The sequence below is a fragment of the Panthera uncia genome, chromosome C2 (assembly GCF_023721935.1).
Source record: "Panthera uncia isolate 11264 chromosome C2, Puncia_PCG_1.0, whole genome shotgun sequence".
NCBI lineage: Eukaryota > Metazoa > Chordata > Mammalia > Carnivora > Felidae > Panthera > Panthera uncia.
In genome coordinates, this window is record NC_064810.1 from 125,612,615 (window position 1) to 125,632,688 (window position 20,074).

Sequence of the window (20,074 nt, forward strand, 5' to 3'; positions counted from 1 at the left end):
GAGGAGGGGCTGGTAGGATCCAAGATAGGCAGGTGTGGACACCTTTGCGGTCTTCCTTCCCTTGAATACACACATACAGACACACGCACGCGCGCGCGCGCATCACCCCCCAAGCCCTCTCCCGCAGCAACACCCAGAACCCCTCAGCGACATGCGATTGCCCATCTTCCGGCGTCGTCCCGCCGACAGGGAAGAAGGAGTGAGTGGAAGGCCGGACGCAGTTGGGGGGCGGTAATGGCCGAGGGGATTAATTCTTCTCCCGCAGCCCTGAAGGCAAAGCGTGGCTGTGGCGTGGGGAGAGGCGCAGTGCGTCCTGGAGGGCCCTGGGCCGCGCGGGAACGGAGCTCTGGGGCCGGGCGCCTGGCCCGCAGCGCCGCCTCCCGGGAGGAAGGCGGGGGCCGGGAGGAGGGAGCCGGAGGAGGCGGAGGGCGGAGGAGGGCGGCGCGCTGAGAGGTTATTTGTGGTTCGCTTTGATCCCGAGGGGGAACCTGAAACTCTCACATTCCTGGCATAGCAGCCGCCTCCGGCGCGGGCCGACCCTGGGGCTGCGCGCTGGGGCCCGAGCGGCCAGAGCGTCGGCGCCACCGCCTAGTGCACACCTACGCCGCCGAGCTGAGCTGAGCGGAGCTGGGCCGGGTCGTCGGGTCTGACTGCGCCAAGCACCCGGGGGCCGCAGCGGTAAGGAAGGCCGCTCGGCGCTTCGGGGAGCGCTCGGGTCGGGAGAGACGCGTCCAGCCGAAGCCAGAGCCCCCGCGCAGCCCGCTCTTTTCTGGGAGCGGGAGTCCGGCGCTCTAAGCGTCCTCGGGATGCAGTGCGCCCTTTCCAGGAAGCCGCGGGGGCTACCCGGGACCATTCCTCGCTGAGGGCGCTCTGCAATGCGCCTGGGTCGGGGGCTCTAGCTGGCGCGGGGTCCCCTGGGGCTGGGAGAGGGGGCAGCCTCTGGGGAGAGCGTTGTCATGTGTTTTGGGCCGTGGGTTGAAGACAGCGGCGCAGAAAAGGGCAGGAGACGCCGCTTAGAGTTCAAGTTGGGCCCTGGGGCTGATCTGGTTGGTTAGGTGGGGATTACAGGTGTCTTTGCCCCCAACTAGTCCAAGAATTCCTCTTTGTCTTCCTTGGAAAATCCTCTCTGGAGCCACTGACTGGCTCTCACTTAGAAAGAATGCAGCCGGCCGTCCAGCCCGGTGACGTCAGCGTTGGAGCATTTGGAAAACAAAGAGGGCTCGGGAGGCTGGGAGGGAGGCGGACCCGCGACGCTTATAGAACTCCGTGGGCCTCCGGCTACCCTCCCCTGCTCGCTCTAGGTGCACCGGCGGCCTCCAGGTGTTCGTGGTCGGCTTGGAGTCTGGGTAGGGCGGGATCCCTGGCTGGGGTGCAATCTGACTTAGGGACCGTCGCTTGGCTTCCTTAGGCGAGCGTGAGCCCCGGAGGGAGCCGGAGTTGCGTGCTTACTTAGGAAGGGGGTGGGGGTTCAGAGAACCAGGAGCGCTGGTGCAGCAAAGGTGCACGGCCCGGGTCGTGGTCGCAGATTTTAGTAAGGCCTCAGCTGAAGGGATGTGCATCTGAGGCGTCTGACGGGGACAGATTCGGATGAGAGGCCCCGGAAGTGTTCCCTGCTCCCAGGCACACCGTTGGCGGAGAGGAGACCAGGATTCTGTCCAGAAAGCTCTGCATTCCCCGGTCTTTCTCAGCAGGTTTCAGCCCAGACTGATTACTTTAGGAAATGCCCCGCAGATGAAACCTTGGGGCGAATTGATTCCAGTTTGTTTTGCCTCTGGTAACTCTGGAGTCTTGCATCTCCAGCCTCCTGTGTGTAGGGAGAAGGGGCCGCATGGTGGGGTGCCAAGAAGGATGAGTACAGAGATGCCTTCCAGACTCCACTCCCTCTCCTCATTTCTGGGCAGCCAGGAGGAAGGAGCGGATTGGGAATGGCTGCTCTGCCAACCTACCAAGCCCAAATAGCAGCAGGGCACTGGGGCTAGTTCTGTGGCGGAGGAGGCGCCACGTTCTGCCTGCTCCCCTCCCCCACATACACAAGGACCTATGGAGATATGGTTTTGTTTGGTTTTCCCTGAATCTAGTTTGGAGGTTTGTGTTGGAGGAGGCTGTGGGAAGGAAGCCAGGTGAGGTGGGCGGTCTTCCAGGACATGAGCCACTGAGAGCCCAAGCTCAGAAGAGAATATCTTCCTCAGGAGATAGGATCTCCCTGCATTTGAGGCTTCCAGGCCCCAGCCCCAGGTCCCTGCAACCAAGAGCCTCTCCCTTGCTCGCTTACGTCTCCAATTGGCTCACATGGGTGTTACTGGTATCAAAATGCTGAGTGCCCATCCCCTATGTGGCATAGGACCGTTGAGGTCTTTTCCGATGTAGCAAGTGCGTGTGTCTGTGTGTAAGGGGGACGGTCATAAAATCAAAGACAGGGTGCTACCCTTTCTTTTTCCTGGAGCATCCATGCGGTTGCTGTCAGCACACAGACTGTGTGACTTACCCGCACACCTGGATGAGTGGCACCTTTTTGCCTCAGTTCACAAAACCATGGTCCTACTGTAGCTTCTCTTCTTTCATCGCATATTCAGCAAACCAGCATTTTTTCCTTTCTCCTGTTCACCTTGCAGAGTAACTGCCAAGGTCATCCCATGACAGGGAGGGCTCAGCATGGTAAAGGGTGGTGAGTTAACTGCTAAGACTAGGGCTTAAGCATGCAACATTCTAGAGGGAGCTAGGGGCAGTTTGCCCAAGGCTTTTACTAGGCTGGACTCGTTCTTTACCACCTGCCAATAAACTGGGCCCCTGTCCATCCCTAGACTGGCCTGCTCAGTGGTTATGGCTGAACTACCCCTGCTCTGGAGTCTCTCATCAGCCTTTTCAATGGGAAGCAGACTGCAGGAGGCTGGGGTTCCTGGGTGATTGATTACTGTGTTTCTTTAGACACAGTAAAGATGCAGCTATGCCTCCATACTAAGTGTGAATATGATGGTATGGCAACCCTTTGCTAAGGATTCACAGTGCACCAGGAGCTCAGCAGCCATTGCCTCATTTAATTTTCAACTCCATGAGTAGGCATTATTCCTTACATTTTTCTGATGGAGAAACGGAGGCTCAGAGGTTAGGCAACCTGCCTTAATCAGTAGGCGGCAGCATTGGCAGTTGAACCCAGCCTTGCGTGACCCTCCATAGCCTTGCTCTTTGCCATTCTGCTTTGGACCAGAGTGTAATGGAAAGTCTCCCTGTTCCTCTCCCAGGTACTCCCACTGATTGCTCTTCTTTCTCTTCTCTTGGGTGCCCTAGGGCCAGGTGCCACCGGCCACTGTTCAGGCAGGGGTGTGCAAGCCAAGGAAGCATGAGGACTCTGGAAGACTCCTCGGGGACAGTCCTGCACCGCCTCATCCAGGAGCAGCTGCGCTATGGCAACCTGACTGAGACACGCACACTGCTGGCCATCCAACAGCAGGCCCTGCGGGGTGGGGCTGGGGCTGGGAGCACAGGGAGCCCCCAGGCCTCCGTGGAGCTCTTGGCACCCGAGGACACTCAGGTGCTACAGCAGGCCACAAGGCAGGAGCCCCAGGGCCAGGAGCACCAGGGCGGTGAGACCCACCTGGCAGAGAACACCCTCTACCGGCTGTGCGCACAGCCCAGCAAGGGTGAGGAGCTACCCACCTATGAAGAAGCTAAAGCCCATTCGCAGTACTATGCGGCCCAGCAGGCAGGGCCCCGGCCACACGTAGGGGACCGGGATCCCCGAGGGGCCTCCGGAGGCAATCGGAGCCAGGATGAGGCGCTGCGGGAGCTGAGGCACGGGCATGTGCGCTCCCTGAGTGAACGGCTCCTGCAGCTGTCCCTGGAGAGGAATGGTGCCCGGGCCCCCAGCCACATGAGCTCCTCCCACAGCTTCCCACAGCTGGCCCGCAATCAGCAGGGGCCCCCACCCAGAGGCCCTCCTGCTGAGGGCCCAGAGCCCCGTGGACCTCCGCCTCAGTACCCACACGTTGTGCTGGCTCATGAGACCGCCACTGCTGTCACCGACCCACGGTACCGCACCCGCGGGAGCCCACACTTCCAGCATGCTGAAGTCAGGTAACTGCCCACCCTGCTCTTTCAAGCTCTTGACCTTCTTCCAGTGTAGTTCTCCCCAGGGAGATGCCTGGAGGAAAGTAGGACTTAGCCAAGGTCACATGAGAACTTAGTGGCATCTTTTGCTTTAACTTGGTGATGGATACCATTGTGTAATTAGCTGTAGCGGTCAAATAACTAAGGTTCCCAGAGGGTACAAGTTACAGCAGGGGGTTAAAGGTTAGGTTTTCAAAAGAACTTGCTAAAGACAAGGGTTGGGAATCATCGCCAAACTGTTTCCAAGCTAAGTGGCAAGAAAGTGGGACCTCCTTCTCTGGAGACTCTTAAGACCAAGTGGACAGTTTGCTTTCTGTGATTAATGGAGGGCATTCCTAACTGGAGGCAGGAAGGACCAGATGGCCTCCTTAAAGACCTCTCTGTGTCCTACACCAGGGCAGGAGCCGCCCTGTCACTACCATTCATTTCCTTTCATGTTTTCCCACATGCTCCAGGTGGCTGGAGCCTGTAGCAGGAGAGGACATGGGGTCCGGGCAAGCCCCTTTCTGTGGAGCCTTGGAAAGGGCTGCTGGGGGATGTAGAACTTGATTCTGAAGCCTTTAGAGGATGTGATTTGGCTTACTTCTTTAAGAAGGCCCCTCAGGCTGCATGTAGGGAATGGATTCTAAGGGGCAAGAATGGAAGCAGGAGACCAGGAGGAGGCAGAAAGCCCAGCTTGCAGAAATACTGGTTCCTAGAAATGAGGCTCTGCCCCAGGCTTCTGACTTGGCCCAGCACCTTCTGAGAAGCTGACACACACCCTTCATGTCACACACTCTGCATCTCCCCCGCCGATGGTGGTCCAGGAAACCCCTGAATCTGCAGACTCCTTTCCTCTGGAGCCTCAAGGTCGAAGTCTTGTTCTCTTCATTCTTGCTGAGTCTTCATTTAGTCACCCACTTTCCCACCGCTTGGTCTTTTCCTGGGATAGATGCCTTTCCTTGCTCTCGAGAAATGAGTGACGCCATGGTGTTGGTATGGGGGAAGTAGAGGACGGAACCCTATGGGTTTTCTCCAGCCTCCACCTCTCGCGTCCCCATCTTATCTCCTTTCTCAGGGCTTGGTCAGGGAGAGTTTCGGAAGCTGAGTCGTGGGTTTCTAGTTTTGGAGCAGCCTTATTGAGCCCTGTCAGGAAAAGATAATATCGTGGAAAGGAAGTAGACCGCAGGAGAACAAAAAAGGGAGGGAGGGGGAGGGGCAACAGGGGGAGGGGGGGCCGGAGAGCAAGTGTGAAGGGAAAGGAGACTATTCTTCCTCAGAGCTAAGTCATCCTCAAAGAATGCCAGTTGTGTCTGCCTAGCCCAGTGCAGGGGGAAGAAAGTTTGTGAAGCAACCCTGAGAATGCCACATTTAGCAGTGCAGGGAGAGTTTGGACATTCCAGTGGAGACCTTCTGCTCAGCTCTCACTAGGAGCTCTAGCTTAGGCAGTAAGAGAAGCAGATCTGCCCGTCCTTTCGTTTCAGCTGATCAGAGAAGGCTTAATCGTTGGGAACTAGGGGCAGGGACTTTTCTTTCAGCCTAGGGTCCTAAGAGGAGCCGGGGAGGAAGGGCATGAGTGCTGAGGGGATGGACCCAGAAGTGGAATTCAGCTCTCATGTAGCTTCTGGGGCCTGGAAAATTCCTGGTGTAACTGAGGAAGTCTGTTCTTTTATACCTGGAGTCACAAGGCCCCAGCAAGTCTCTGTGACCAGCTTCCACCCCCACCTCCACGGGGTTCTGAGGAGAATGTTGCACCATTGCTAGAGGCCAGTAAAACATTGTCCCTAAACTCAGGGTATTGCGGTAGTCCAGAGGTGGCCCCATCTAGTGTGTGGGTCACATTTACTCTACGAAGACAATAGGCTGCAGTTGTCAGTAGGAGAGGTAGAGGATGTGCCACCATTGTGGATCATGTGCTGTAGGCCCAGCACTTGCCAGGCTTTGTGTTGCCTGGTGAGCCCCGTGAGGCTGGAGATCCTCACCCTCATGATTTAGCAGAGGCATGCTGGCACCCTGGGGATTTGAATGCCTGTTTTGTCAGACTTTGGAGCTCAGACTCTTACCCTGACATCTATCTCACCACTCTGCCCTTAGCCACAGTATTCTAAAAATGTTTCTGTGAAGGGTGATGGGACCCAAAATAGGAGGGAGAAAATGTGGATGTGCTACACTGGCAGGTGCTAGTGTAAGAGGCTTATAACAGACAGAGGGGTAGCTGCTGAGGCTCAGCCACCAAGTGGCCCAGGGGCCTGGAAGACTGTGTGCTCAAGTCATGATTGACGTGGCCTCCAGACCCAAAAAGAACCTTGTATGGATTAGAAAGGTCAAGTGTGCCTTGTTTAAGATGCCTTATTTAAGTACTGGTTGCTTACGAGGACCAGGACTACTCAGGCTGATCCCCAGGGCCTTGACCACAGTAAGGCTGGGCATGAAATAAGCATCCTGATGTTAACCCCCTCTAGCCCCATTCCCTTGGCCCTTGAGGGTCTTAGGTAGACACTGTGTGGAAAAGGCCTCCTCCATTATGCCAGGAGGGCTGGGCCCACTCAGGGTTGCTCAGCGGTGGGAACCATGGGGGTCTATACAGTCTCTGAACACTGTCTCTTCTGTTCCCCAGGATCCTACAGGCCCAGGTGCCCCCTGTGTTCCTCCAGCAACAACAGCAGTACCAGTACCTACAGCCGGCCCAGGAGCACCCCCTGCCACCACATCCAGCTGCTCTCAGCCATGGCGCCCTAGGCTCCCTCAGTCCACCTGAAGTGGAGGGGCCAGCAAGCAGCCAGGCGTCTTCAGCCACCTCGGGCAGCGCCCACCTGGCCCAGATGGAGACTGTGCTGAGGGAGAATGCCAGGCTGCAGAGGGACAACGAGAGGCTGCAGAGGGAGCTGGAGAGCTCAGCAGAGAAGGCTGGCCGCATTGAGAAGGTAGGCCTTGCTGGGACCTCAGAGGGGCAAGGGGGAGCTGGCCCCCACCCCCTCATGCTTCCTATGCCCTCCCTCGCCAACTCTAGACAGCTGGGGAGCAGCCGCAAGGCTGGCAGAGCAGGCCTGGAGTGTGAGCAGTTGCTGGCCAGTAGTGATTAGAAAGAGCCTATTCACCAGCTCCCTGCACACCCTTCCCCTGCACACACCCCCTCCTGCGGACACCTCCCACAGAGAGCCCTTTGTGTCCCCCACACAACAGTAAGTCTGTTCTAGGCTGGCCCTGGCCAAAGAGAAAGCCCCTCCTCTTGGAAAAAACGAGCTACTTATTGGAATCACAGGCCAGCTCAGAGCACGTGCAGAACCTGCCAGCAGCCAAGTGGGAGGGGCAGTGGGGGTAGGCTGGCCCTCTGCAGTGGATGGTGATGGCTAGAGGAGGAAATACTCCAGGCAGAGGCAGTTCAGGCTGGGGTCTGGTGCCCTGTTCCTCAGTGAAGGTTTACCAGCCGTGCATTCAGCTTTGACAGGTGGCCTCAGGCCTCCTGTGACTGTCCTGTGGAGTCCGAGGTAGCTCAAACCCCGGGACATGGCTGGAGTCTTTTTGTGCCCCCTCCTGGTCCACTGTGCTCAGATTCTCAGTAGGAACTGGACAAAAGTAAAATGCATCTTTCTGGATGTTGGGTGCAGGAAAGCTGTGTTAAGTCACTTGAGGCAGCCACTTCCAGAATACCTGGCCCTGGGTTCACTCAGCATCTGGACCTTGGCACAATTGATGGGACCCTCGCTTGCTGGTTCTTGTAGTCTGATTCATATCTGGAGGCCACAAGCTTCTGACCATCCCACTATAGCCACCTGGATATTTTGCTGTTGCTTTTTATTCTCTCCTCTCTCACCCTTCCTGATGGAGAGTAGCAGAGCAGCCTGGGCCTGTGGAGGGGACCTTGATTGCTACCCACTCGCAGGGATCTCTCCCCTTCCTTCACCTCTTCTGTCTGCCTCTTTCTTGCAGCTGGAAAGTGAAATCCAGCGGCTCTCTGAGGCCCACGAGAGCCTGACCAGAGCCTCTTCCAAGCGGGAGGCCCTGGAGAAGACCATGCGGAACAAAATGGACAGTGAAATGAGGAGGCTGCAGGACTTCAACAGGGATCTCAGAGGTGAGGGAGGTCACCCAGGTGAGGGACCTGGGTGGGGAGCGTCTCTGGAGGGCTTGATCCCTCTGTTCCAGGGAGACATTCAGAATCTCTAGTGTCTGCAAAAATAAGTGTAAACTGGCTTGGAGGGAACCAGGCTGCAACTCGTAGGGGGCCACCTTGACAGAAGGATGCTTGTCTCTGTTCTATGCCTTGGAGCCTCTTGGGGGGCCCCCATCTATGTGGCTCAGTGCTCTCTCCTCATTAGGCCCTCAGCACGCCTGGGGGCTTCCCTGTCAGCCCATCCCCAGTTTGGACAGTGCAGCCCCACAGACAGGACCCCAAGGGACACCCGGGCAGGTAGTTTCACCTGATACTGAAACATCTTTCCTGAAAATATTTTTTCCTTCATTTGAAACAGAGAGATTGGAATCTGCAAACCGCCGCCTGGCGACCAAGACACAGGAGGCCCAGGCAGGCAGTCAGGACATGGTGGCCAAGCTGCTTGCTCAAAGTGAGTAGGGGTCACATGCAGATGCCTGGACAGATGTGTGGGTGGCGAGACCACAGCAGTGACTGTGGACAGGGAGGATTGGCCCTCCTGCTTATGAAAGCAATGCTTTGAGCATAGGATTACTAGATGCCTACTATGCACCCAGCACTGGACTGGACTGGCTGGGAGGGGTGGCCTCCAAAGAATAAGATCTGGTTCCATATTTATTGGAGAGATCAGTGGATACAAGAGGGACAGCTGGGGTGCAGTGATTTGCTGAGCTGTGGTGCTGTGTCAGTACAGTACAGTATCCTGCAGGATTGAAGGTGTAGGGAGCAGGGGGGAGGCCAGATCGCCCTGGAGGCAAGTAAGAAGAGAGAGAAGGAATGTGAGTTTCCTCAGGAAGTTCCAGACAGCAGAAAGGTTGGGGGTGCCTGGTTGGAATGTGAGAAGCTGGGGTGCATGATGCAACTGGGCCATAACAAGGTGTCCAAGTGGAGGTACCTGCAGATGACCAAAAATGGGTTCCTCGAGCTTAACCAGCAGGTGCAGTCTAAGGAAGGGGTTTGGGAAGCTACTCTAATGGGTGGTGGAAGGCTTCTTGAAGAGAGTGGATGAGTTCACCATTGACTAGCCTTTTCAATCAGTGATTTATTTGTTCTTTAGGAGAACCATGCTAAGCACCTATCATGTATCTGGCAGAGGGTGGGAGCAGGCCCTGGAAGGTACAGCGGCAGGAAAGTCAAGAGAGAGGGGTTGAGCTTGAGAAAGGAGCAGGGCCTTCTAACCACAGATTCAAGGGAACAAGGGTGTCTGTGGCCCTGGAGATTAGTGACTGAGAAGTCTCCACTGGCCTGAGAGAGAGACTGAGAAGTCTCCACTGGCCTGAGAGAGAGGCTCTGGGAATGGCACGGGAATGGCTCAGGTGGAGGTGCCTGGAGTGGGAGAGACAAAGGAAGCCCTGAACACCTGGAAGAAGCTCTAGCAATCCGAAGTTCCTATTGTGCTATTGTGCATTTGCAGAGAAATGGAATGGGGGTGGCTGGTGTCCCAGGTGAGGGTGGCTTTGAGGAAGCCTACTATGTGTGTGAATGGCCTGGATAGTAGGGGGTGTCCAGAAATGGAGAAATGGCTTGAGGACTGAGTTCTGGCTGGCAGCACCTCCCTCCTCAAGGAAGGCTCAGAGCCCTGGCCGGGGCTGCCCTGGACAGCGAATGGGAGAACACGACACTGACCGGATTGGGGGGTGAGGGTGGGCAGGAAGTAGGATAGGCTGTACTGAGCAGATTGAGGTGGCAATGGAGGTGATGATGCTGGGGGAGGGCGGGAAAGGAGCAGCCCTTCGTGTAGCCCTTGGGAGCTTGGGCGGAGGGGTTGCTGGCTGTTGGCAGAATGGGGGCCTCCTGCAGGAGGGCAGGCTTTGGGGGCGCGGCGCCACAGAAAGGAAGTAGCCAGGCAGGTTTCTGGGAGCCAGCAGAAGAGGGGCGGGGGGCGGGGGGAGGGGGGAGGCCGGCCCGGAGGCGTTTCCGCTCCCCAGAGAGCAAGCGCCAGGCTGTTCTTGGCTCCTCGCTGGAGCCATTAATCTCACAGCCGCGGGTGACCTGGATGCCTGGCATTCCAGAGCCGGGCTGTTCCGCTCTGGGCCCGCCCCCCCGCCGCCGCTCCCTCTGGGACAAAGGGAAAAGGCCCAAGCCGGTGGGGGCCAAGCCCGTAGCTTTCTCCCGGGCTGAAGGCGCATCCCCCCCCACCCCTACTGCGCAGCTCGCTCTGCCTTCCTGCGCGCCCTTGGCACCCTCCCATTCTCCCGGCTCCTCTTCCACCCAGGCCCAGGGGCTCTCCTCCCCAAACAGTTTCATCCTGGTGACTGAGGATGGCCAAGGCTGAGGCCTCTTCAGCCCCTGCCAGGGCCTTAGAGGTTGTGCAAGGCAGCAGGAAGCTGCCAGAAACAGAAGACTAGGTCCCCCCACTCCACCCCAAGGGCTGAGGAAAGCCAAGCAGCTTTTCCTTGTTCCTTGATACCTATGGAGAAAACACAAAACTCCAGGGAAAATGTCTCTAGTTGACCTCACTTTTTTTCTGGGGTCAGTCAACAACTAGGAGGAAAGCGTGATTATTGTCACCAATGCCACCCGCTTTTCATACAGACAGATCTGGCTGCTCTGGTCTGTGTCTCCCTGGGGATCTGGCTTTGAGTCCTGAGGCCTCACTTTCCGAGTTCTGTCCCTGTTAGACATTTGCTTCTTGCTGGAGACTCGGGTTCTGGGGTTCTAAGATGGGGCAGCCATGGTCAGACTGGGATGAGAGGCTGCTCCCCACAAGCTCTGTGAGCTGTAGGCTCTGTGAACACATGCAGGAGGGGGTCATTGTTTCTAGGCCCAAATCCCCAGTCTCCTCTCTCTGCCAGCCCCTCCACCACACTCATAAGATGCCAAGTCAACAGTCAGCCCACTGTGGATGCCTCCACTTCAGTATTATTGAGTTGCCTCATCTTTTTTCTCCACACCAAAGAGTGAGGCCGGCCTGGGCCCAGCCTTCAAAAATCCGGAGTGAGTCAGAGCTGACCTGGGTTGACTGTGCCCTTCTCCTGCTTCAGGGCCCTGAGTAAATGAATCCTCCCTCTGCCTACCCAGGTCCCCAGCCTTAACTCTTCTATTCCAGAACCTGTATTGTCCCTTGTGATAGGTATTTAGCCACATGTGGCCCAAAGATTAGAACTAATTCAGATTGAATAAAAAGAAGAATTTCAGTTCCTTCCCCACACTTCAAGTGCTCAATAGCCATGAGTATCTAGTGACGACTGTACAGGTTAGCACAGTATAGAACAGGTTTATTACAGCAGAAAATTCCACTGTACTGTGATAGTGCTGCTCTAGGGACAGTGCCTTTGAGTTCATCAGGCAGGCCCTGGAGCCCACCCCCTTCTACTCTCCAGTAAGGCAGGCAGCCCACACACTCTTTGCGGGGCTAGCCTGGACTCCCAACGGGCAGGTGCATGGAAGGTAGATTTAAGCCTAGAGTATCAGCTAGAAGACTGCGTGGTCTGGCTTGGACCTTGCTTGGCCCTGCAATGCGGTGTGGGTCTCTGAGCAGAGTTCTCTTGGGGAAGGAACAAAGATGATTTAAAAATCAGCTTAGCTAGGACTTCAGCCACAAATCTTTGGACCATAGTCATTTTTATTGTGCCACAAAGGTTGCATTTCTTTATAAGCCTGGTCACCTACCCTCTCAGTGGTTCCCCCAGACCAGGGAAGGAAATGCAGCACTATTCTGGGGAGCCCTGGGTCCGCAGAATGTGTCCTGGAGCTCAGTCTGGGAGGCCTGTGGATATGAGGGGCACCCCACCACAGCCAGAGCAGCCTGGTCCTTTGGAGGCCAGGTTGACTCGGGTCCCCGCTTTAGCAGCACCATTCACCTGTGTTTCTTCCCCAATATGTTGGGGGTCACACATCCTACCTCGAGGGACCATTATGAAAGGCTATTATACAAAGATGTGTAAGTAAGTACCTGGCTTATGGTGCAACCAGTGATGCTTCTTCTCTTCACTGTTCCTTCATTCTTTCACTTGAATGATGGCCATGTCACAGTCCACCTGAGCCTTCTCATCTGGAAATAGGCATCACACTTCCTATCTGGCCAGTCTCTAGCGTCATTGTGCGCAATTGTGAATGTGGTTTGGAAATGGTGACACCTGGCACAAGTGGACAGTGTTTGGGGCTGCCCATGTCCCAGTAGAGAGGCAGCACAGCCCAGTTATTACTGCAAGGGCCCTGGTCCAGTGCTGTCATTTATTTGTGACTTAACCTGTTCCTCCTCCATAAAATGGTAATGGAAATACTGGCACCTAACTCCTAGGGTCGTTGAGGCCCAGCATGTGGTAAGCGCCCAGTGGGACGAGCTAGGGCGGTTGCCATCACAGACTGAGCCCCACACCTCCCTGCAGGCTATGAGCAGCAGCAGGAGCAGGAGAAGCTGGAGCGGGAGATGGCCCTGCTGCGCGGCGCCATCGAGGACCAGCGGCGGCGTGCAGAGCTGCTGGAGCAGGCTCTGAGCAACGCGCAGGGCCGGGCCGCACGAGCCGAGGAGGAGCTGCGCAAGAAGCAGGCCTACGTGGAGAAGGTGGAGCGGCTGCAGCAGGCCCTGGGGCAGCTGCAGGCGGCCTGTGAGAAGCGGGAGCTGCTGGAGCTACGTCTGCGGACACGCCTAGAGCAGGAACTCAAGGCCCTGCGTGCGCAGCAGGTGAGCTTAGAGACCTGTGGTGGCGGCAGAGGGAGGGCAGTATCTGAGGAGGCCGGTTCTGAAGGCCCAGGAGCCCCTGCCGAGATCCAGATGGAGGCCTCCTTGGAAAGCGGGGTGATCTGTGTTCCTTGCCCCAGCTCCTGCCAGCCACCTTAGCAGAGGCTTTACCTCTTGGCCAGGTGCCGGTCTTGGGGACTCAAGACCTGGGCTTCCGTGCTCCACAGCAGCAGGGGTTGGCATCCTTGGTCTCTAGAGAAAGTAGCTCAGGAGCCTTGATGTGGAAGACTAGCCGGCTCTTACATGTCTCCCCAAGATGAAGAGGGCAGATGGTGACCCAGATCCTGAGTCTTTATGCTCGCTTTGGGCTGTGTTACTAACCCTGGTGTTTACAAACCAGATAGAGTTCTATCTCCACTCCCAACCTTACCCTTCACACAGAGGTAGGGTGACCAAATGTCCAGGACTGCCCAGGTGGGTCCTAATTTACGCCAGTTGTCGCAGTGTAATTATTAAGAGTACCCATTTCCCAGTTTGGAGGATACTTTCTGTGGTCCCCTATGCAAGGCAGGCCTGATCTTTCCTATACCCTTGGCCACAGGGGTGTGGGGAACCGTAGCACCTTCTTCATCTTTGGTGGCAGCAGGGTGCTGGGGTGGGTGTGCCGGGAAGGGCAGAACAAACCTGTGCATAGGTGAGAGTCCTCCTGTGGGCGAGGACCAGTGGCTGCCACGCCCCAGCCTCCGCCCTTGACCACAGTGCTCCCTTCTCTGCAGAGACAGGCAGGCACCCCCACAGGTGGCAATGGCAGTGGTGGGTCCCCGGAGCTCAGCGCCCGGCGGCTGTCGGAGCAACTGCGGGAGAAAGAGGAACAGATCCTGGCACTGGAGGCTGATATGACCAAGTGGGAGCAGAAGTATTTGGAGGAGCGCGCCATGAGGCAGTTTGCCATGGACGCGGCTGCCACAGCTGCCGCCCAGCGTGACACCACTCTCATCCGACACTCCCCCCAGCCTTCGCCCAGCAGCAGCTTCAACGAGGGCCTGCTCACCGGCGGCCACAGGCATCAGGAGATGGAAAGCAGGTTGGGTCTTGGAGGCCACCGGGGGTGGGGGTGGGGGTGGCCCTGTCCAACCCCTGCCATGCCCTTAATCCCTGATAAACACTCCTCTCCCCATGAATGAGGCTCAGCAGTCTCTCATGCTTCTGGGCTGATTCCTGTGTGTTTGGCTCACCAGGCACCACACACATGTTCTCTCCCAGAGACTCCTTGGTCTGCCCGGGAGACCTTGGCTGTGGAGGTACTGGATGCTATCCAAGGCCCTGGCCTCTATCTGCTCCCCCCTCCCCCAGGAAATCAGAGAATAAGACTTTCCAAGTGAATCCACACCATGTACCACCCCAGAAGGAATGTGGACTGGGTCCCTGCCTTGGGGATAGCTAGTATTTTCTCTCCAAAAAAGATCTCAGAGGCCCTACAAGATTTCTGTTCAACCTATGTCTGACTCAAAAGCACAAGCACATCAACTGAGCCCATTTGATGGTCAGCAGCTCAGGGGTATTGCCCCGCGGGAGAGGGATTGTGCCATTGCTATCATCAGATGAATCCAACCCACCCCTTGACCTGCCTTTGCTGGCATAGGAAGGGCCCAGTGTCTCATGTGCTGGAGGTTTTCAGGGCTTCAGATTTCAGAACTGTGATGGCATTTCTAAACCCCACCCCCCACCCCTGGTCCCTATTACAAGGACAAGAGAATACATCCTGGCTCCTCAGTGGGGAGGGCTTTTTGTCCAACTTTTATGAGGTGGAGGCCGCTGGATCTGTAGGTCTGACCATGTGAATGTGGCCTCTCACCCCTCAGGTTGAAGGTGCTCCATGCCCAGATCCTGGAGAAGGATGCAGTGATCAAGGTCCTTCAGCAGCGCTCCAGGAAAGACCCTGGAAAGGCCACCCAGGGCTCCCTGAGGCCCGCCAAGTCCGTGCCATCTGTCTTCGTGGCTGCAGCGGCAGGGAACCAGGGCTGGCAAGGTCTCTCTTCTAGTGAGCGGCAAGTGGATGCCCCTGCCCGGCTGGCTACAGGTGAGACGAAGCAGGTGGGGAGCACAGGTAGAAGAGTAGGTTGCTTTCAGGCCTTTGCTCCCAGAACTGAGGCTCAGAGGAGCCAGGGTTTCCTGACCCCTTGCCCAGGGGAGCCAGCTTACCGTCTGGCTCCAGTAACCACAGCTACGGCCACAGCTATCCTGCTGGTGTGAAGAGGCATGCTGTAGTCCCCATCCCCATAAATTCCATCACCGTGGATCCTGGCCACTTGCCATCTAAGCAAAAATAGGGCTTCCTGTGCAGATGTACCTTCCAGGCCAGCTCTTCCACTTCTTCATCTGAGCAGATGCCACAGAAATTCAAGAGTCCCTGATGCTTCTGAGATTTCATCTGCAAAGAAGGGTTCTGCTACTTAAAATGTTTGAAAACCAATGCAACCGATAGTTATCCCCATTTGGAAACGGGAGCATTTAATCTTAATCGAAGTTCTTACAAATCAAGAGCAACCCATACCACCTCGCGCCCCCAGTTGGTACAGTTAACTTCAGGTGTTCTTCATGGGGCTACAACTCGTGGGCAAGGCAGTAACTCTCAACCTCCTTCCTCTCCAGCAGACAGGGCCCCTGAGGAGGAGCCAGTAGCCGCAGCTCCCCTCCCTGCCCATGCCAAACACGGGAGCAGAGATGGGAGTACCCAGACCGATGGTCCCCCAGACAGTGCTGCCGCTTGCCTGGAGCCCGACAGCCTCCTGGGGTACAGCGGTGGCCAGAGGACAGCCTCACTGGGTAAGTCCCTCTTCCCTGGGCTTCTGTGCCAGGCAGGGCTGAGGGCGCACTGGGGTGTGAACTGGAGCACCAGGCCCTTTTTTCCCAGACCCCTCGGGCTCATGGCCCACTCTGCAGGGGGAGCAGTGCACAATGATAGGCCGGCAGGGTGAATGTGAGGGCTGGTTGGATGTGTGAATAGAGGAACTGAAAAACCCTGATCACAGACAGATCCTGAGTTCAGAAAGAAAGCGCCTGTGTGGGGGGCACTTTGCCTCCTCTTTCGTAGTCTTCCTTACATATTTCATTACCAATCTAAATATCTAAGGTCATGGAGCTTGGCGAGTTACCTGACAACAATCTCAGGGTAGAAGAGTTTATTTAAAAAGAGTCCAAGACAGAGACATTTGAGAAGATGCCTTTTCAATTTTTTGCTTCCCTTTCACATTAGCCCTTGCATGCTTGCCTGTGCCTTGCCATCTCAGAAAACCACAGGCACAAAAAGAATGCTGCAGCCTCCTTCCCTGGGCCCCCCTCCCTCCGAGCCTCCAGGCAGTTTAAAGTTAGAAACAAATGTCATTGGACACTGATAGTCTGGATGGAGAGCTGGTGTGGGGGTGGGGGCTGAGCCTTGTGTTTGGTTGGCCAAGTTAGAAGCACCTGGGCAGTTGAGGGGGGGGGAGTTGGTGAAGAAAGATCCTATCTTAAAAATGGGTGAGGATTTAGTGGTGCCTGGATGGCTCAGTCGATTAAGCATCTGACTTGGTTTCAGCTCAGGTCATGATCTTACGGTTTGTGAGTTTGAGCCCCACATCGGGCTCTGTGCTAACAGCGGAGCCTGCTTGGGATACTGTGTCTCCTTCTCTCTTTGCCCCTCCCTGGCTCTGTCTGAAAATAAATAAAATTAAATTAAAATGAATGAATGAATGAATAAATAAATAAATAATTTTAAAAATGGGTCAGGATTTAAAAGAACAATCTTGTAACGCTCACTGGCGTTTGCCTGTGCTCTTGTCTCTCTCCAGACTCTGTCGCTACATCCAGAGTCCAGGACTTGTCGGACATGGTGGAGATACTGATCTGAAGGAGGTCGTGCCTGGGGACTCCGAACCATTCCCTGTCTCCTGCCCTCTGCCGCTGTCAGCCATTCCAGCAGCCCCTCCAACTGCTGCTGCCCCACTTTCCCCAACCAGGCACTCATTCCCATTGACCGTCTGGTGCCCGGGGCTTAGGAAGAATACTGTAGGGGTGAGGGGAGCTGTGAGAGCACCTGCACCCAGAAGACCCTGCTTCTCAGCCCCACATCCCTCCTGGGCCCATGCAGAATGAGGATTCCCAGGCTTACTGTTGGGGTAGCAACTGGAAGCCCAGAAGGGAGCTGAGCCCTCTCTGGACCCCCAGTTGGCACTCAGGCAGGGAGGGAGGGGATATCTTGGTGTGAGGGGCTGGTTGCCCCTGGACACCAGTAATAGGTCAGCTCTGCTGTTCCCCTGTGGCTGAGTGTGGTCCCTGCCAACCTCATCTGCTCCTCAGCTCCTCATTGCCTCCTTGAAATCACGGAGACTTGGCATCTTTTGGGGACTATTGAGGGTGTTAATCCTGCAGAAGCTACAGCCTTGCCCCCTCACTCAGAGTGGGGAGGGGCCGTTTAAGTGGACTGGGATAAGCTGTGCAGATTGTATATATTCCCCTTTCTTGTGGAACAGAAGATTGAAGTGTGCCGCTTCAGATCTGTCCCCTCTCTGTTCCCCTGTCCCTGCTGCCACGGTTCCTGTAATTGCCAACCAGCCTCCCAGCTCTCTCCCCTTCTCAAGTTCTTGGCCCATGGATTTTGATACTGGTTGATCCACATGATATTGCTGTCTTTTCTTCCACCTTAAGCCCTGTTTTAAATGCCCATGGACCCCTGTCACCAGCCTCTTGAAATGGCTCCACAGCTCCTGTCCCTGGGACGTCCTGTCAGTTTGGTTATGAACCCTGAGCCAGATGAAATGAGCCATGGGGGCCTTCCCAGCTCTAATTCTCTTGACGGAAACTGGAGAAGTTGCCTTGTTCTCATCAGTCTTTGTTCCCACCTGGAGGGATTGGGAGTGGGAGTATGCTGGTGAAAACTAGTCAGTGAGCTACAAGATGCGACTCACATCGTCTTCTGAATGGAGCCCCCATCACAAAATGGCAGTCGTGAGGCTGGCTCCTCAAGCTACCGGTGAGCAGCGCCCTGAAAAGCAGGGCCAATGCTTTGGAATTAGAGCAAAGCATCCATGTAACAGCCTGCCAGCAGCAGTGACTTTGACTTCTGGTCTTACAGAGTCCCCTAGCTCAGCCCCAGGACCCATTGGTGGGTTTTAGTAGTTTGTCTTGACTGTTTTTAGTTCTCCTTGAATCTCTGTTTTTTTCCTTTACTGTTTTTAGGTTCGGTATGTGTCCTTTCATTCCCATGATTCCTCAAGTTTCCTTTTTAAACATTTGCATTTGCTGGACAATTGCATATTTTTTTACATCCCCCTACCCTTCTTTAAAGCTGAAAAATACATTTGGTTCATGTGCATTGTTTACAAAGCAAAAAGAAAAAAAGAGAAAAAAAGGCAAAAAAATATTGTGAAAGAAAAAAAAACAACTTAATATATTTTGGATTAATATTTGGTATTTCTTTTAAAGTATTTTTTGTGCTGTGAACATTTTCTGCCAAAGACCATGATGTGTGTCTGTATGTTTAAGTTATCGTAAATATTTAAAATGTAAACATGGCTGTTTTGTTATGCCACCCTGTACCAGGATTGCTGCTGCATTCCACTGGGTATAACAGTATTTTAATAAAAAAATAATAATAATAATTAAAAGTGGTGTCTTAGCCCAAGTGAGAGGCTACATTGGGACGGAAAGAGGGAAAGGAAAGGGTTGAGGATTTGGTGGGCCACCCATGTACTCTTGGCACTGAACAGAACCCCCACTGCTACTCCCCCTCCCCATATTCCTGAGTGTCTTGGTTCTTAAATATTTGACCATATCCACAAATGGCAGCTCAGGCTTGTTGCTGTTTCTCGAACACAAGGAATGATGGGTAGTTTGCATTTTCAGACTGGGATACCAGTGGACAAGGCAGGTCCATCCTTTTTTGCAAGGCTAGGATGATCCCTAGTATCTCGTCAAGGATCCATGACAAGTCCTGGGAATTTTGTGAGGCTGCTTTAAGGAGAGAGTTGGAATGAGGACATGGTTTCCTTTCCACTTGAACAGAGAATGCTTCAGGCTGGGAGGGTCTGGTAGATGGGCAGCCTCCCCATGGGTAGCTTTGTCCTAGCTAGTTTTGTTGAGCCACATGCTGTGGTTACTCCGCAGTAGGATTGGGTATCCAAAGGTGGCTTAATCCTTCTGCCAGCTCCACCCAGCACAAGGAGTCCCAGAACCATCCAAGAGACCAGGAGCCATGCTTGCCCTCTGCCTGGACACAAGCAGAGGGTGTTTGTGTGTGTGGCACATTCTGGGGCCCTGCCTCCCTCCCTTAGTGTGGTATCACCACCCTTTCCCTGTGCCCAAGAAAGCTTATTACTGAATCCATAAAATAGAAAACCATCTTCGGTCTCAGATGTTATATCAGAAACAAAGTGCCTGTCTCCATGGGCCAGTCAGCATAACAGGTCCCCAATCAGGATGTGAGGAGCAGTCAGGCTGACCACGAAGCAGCAGGCAGCCAAACGGGTTGTGGACACTTGAAGAGAACAGTTAGCCGCCATGGCTGTGGGTGAAGTATTTTCAGGGCAGGTGTAGGGACTCAGCAGCCATACTGAGTAACCCAGTAGTATCCTAGAGAACATGTCTTCCTGAGTCAGCCTGCCTGCCTACAAGAAAGGGAGCCAAACAAGTGGAAGGATTGGGAATATCCAAGGACTTTTCCCAGCAACTTTGCATCCCCAACTTTGATGGGCCCCAGCAGAGGGGAGTGCTCCATGAAGGATCCCCACCCAACATAATGCCTATGTAACCGTCCCCACCCTGTAGCCACATACCCACCACAGTGCTCTCCAGCCTGCCTCCCACCACCTGGGCAGCATCAATGCCTGTCTTCCTCCTACCAGGCCCCGGCTTAGGGTTTGCTGTGTGGATAGGTTCCTCTCCGAGGATGCAGGCCACAGAGCTCCTATTCCCACAATTCTTCCCTCAACCGCATCAGCCCACAGCTACATTTGCTAAGATGTGGTGTCCAAACAAAATGGTGGTGCCATTGGTAAGGGCATTCCAAAGAATACCCTTGATGAAAAAATTCCTGTTTACCTCCACCTGGCCCCAAAATAGCTCTGCGAGGGCACCCAGACCTGAGGTCAATAACCCCTGACAAGAGTGCCATGCCATCCCCAGCAACTTTGCCCAGGGACTCTCAAAGCACCTGTGCCTTTTGTGGGAGCTAGTCT

The 20,074-nt window shown here is 55.0% G+C and overlaps 1 protein-coding gene across 2 annotated transcripts; it reads left to right on the plus strand.

Annotated features, from left to right (window-relative positions):
* The first annotated feature begins 524 nt into the window (after nt 1-524).
* Nucleotides 525-18,642, plus strand: AMOTL2 (angiomotin like 2). 2 transcript variants are annotated; one of them, XM_049629785.1, is made up of 10 exons: nt 525-678; nt 3,286-4,071; nt 6,701-7,007; nt 8,014-8,158; nt 8,556-8,648; nt 12,568-12,863; nt 13,637-13,944; nt 14,723-14,940; nt 15,513-15,686; nt 16,691-18,642. In XM_049629785.1, exons 2-10 carry the CDS (start codon nt 3,338-3,340, stop codon nt 16,747-16,749), a joined length of 2,334 nt encoding a protein of 777 aa, XP_049485742.1. In that variant the 5' UTR covers nt 525-678; nt 3,286-3,337; the 3' UTR covers nt 16,750-18,642. The 2 variants fall into 2 exon arrangements, with proteins under 2 accessions (XP_049485742.1, XP_049485743.1); XM_049629786.1 differs by having other exon boundaries at nt 15,516-15,686.
* The last annotated feature ends 1,432 nt before the right edge of the window (nt 18,643-20,074 follow it).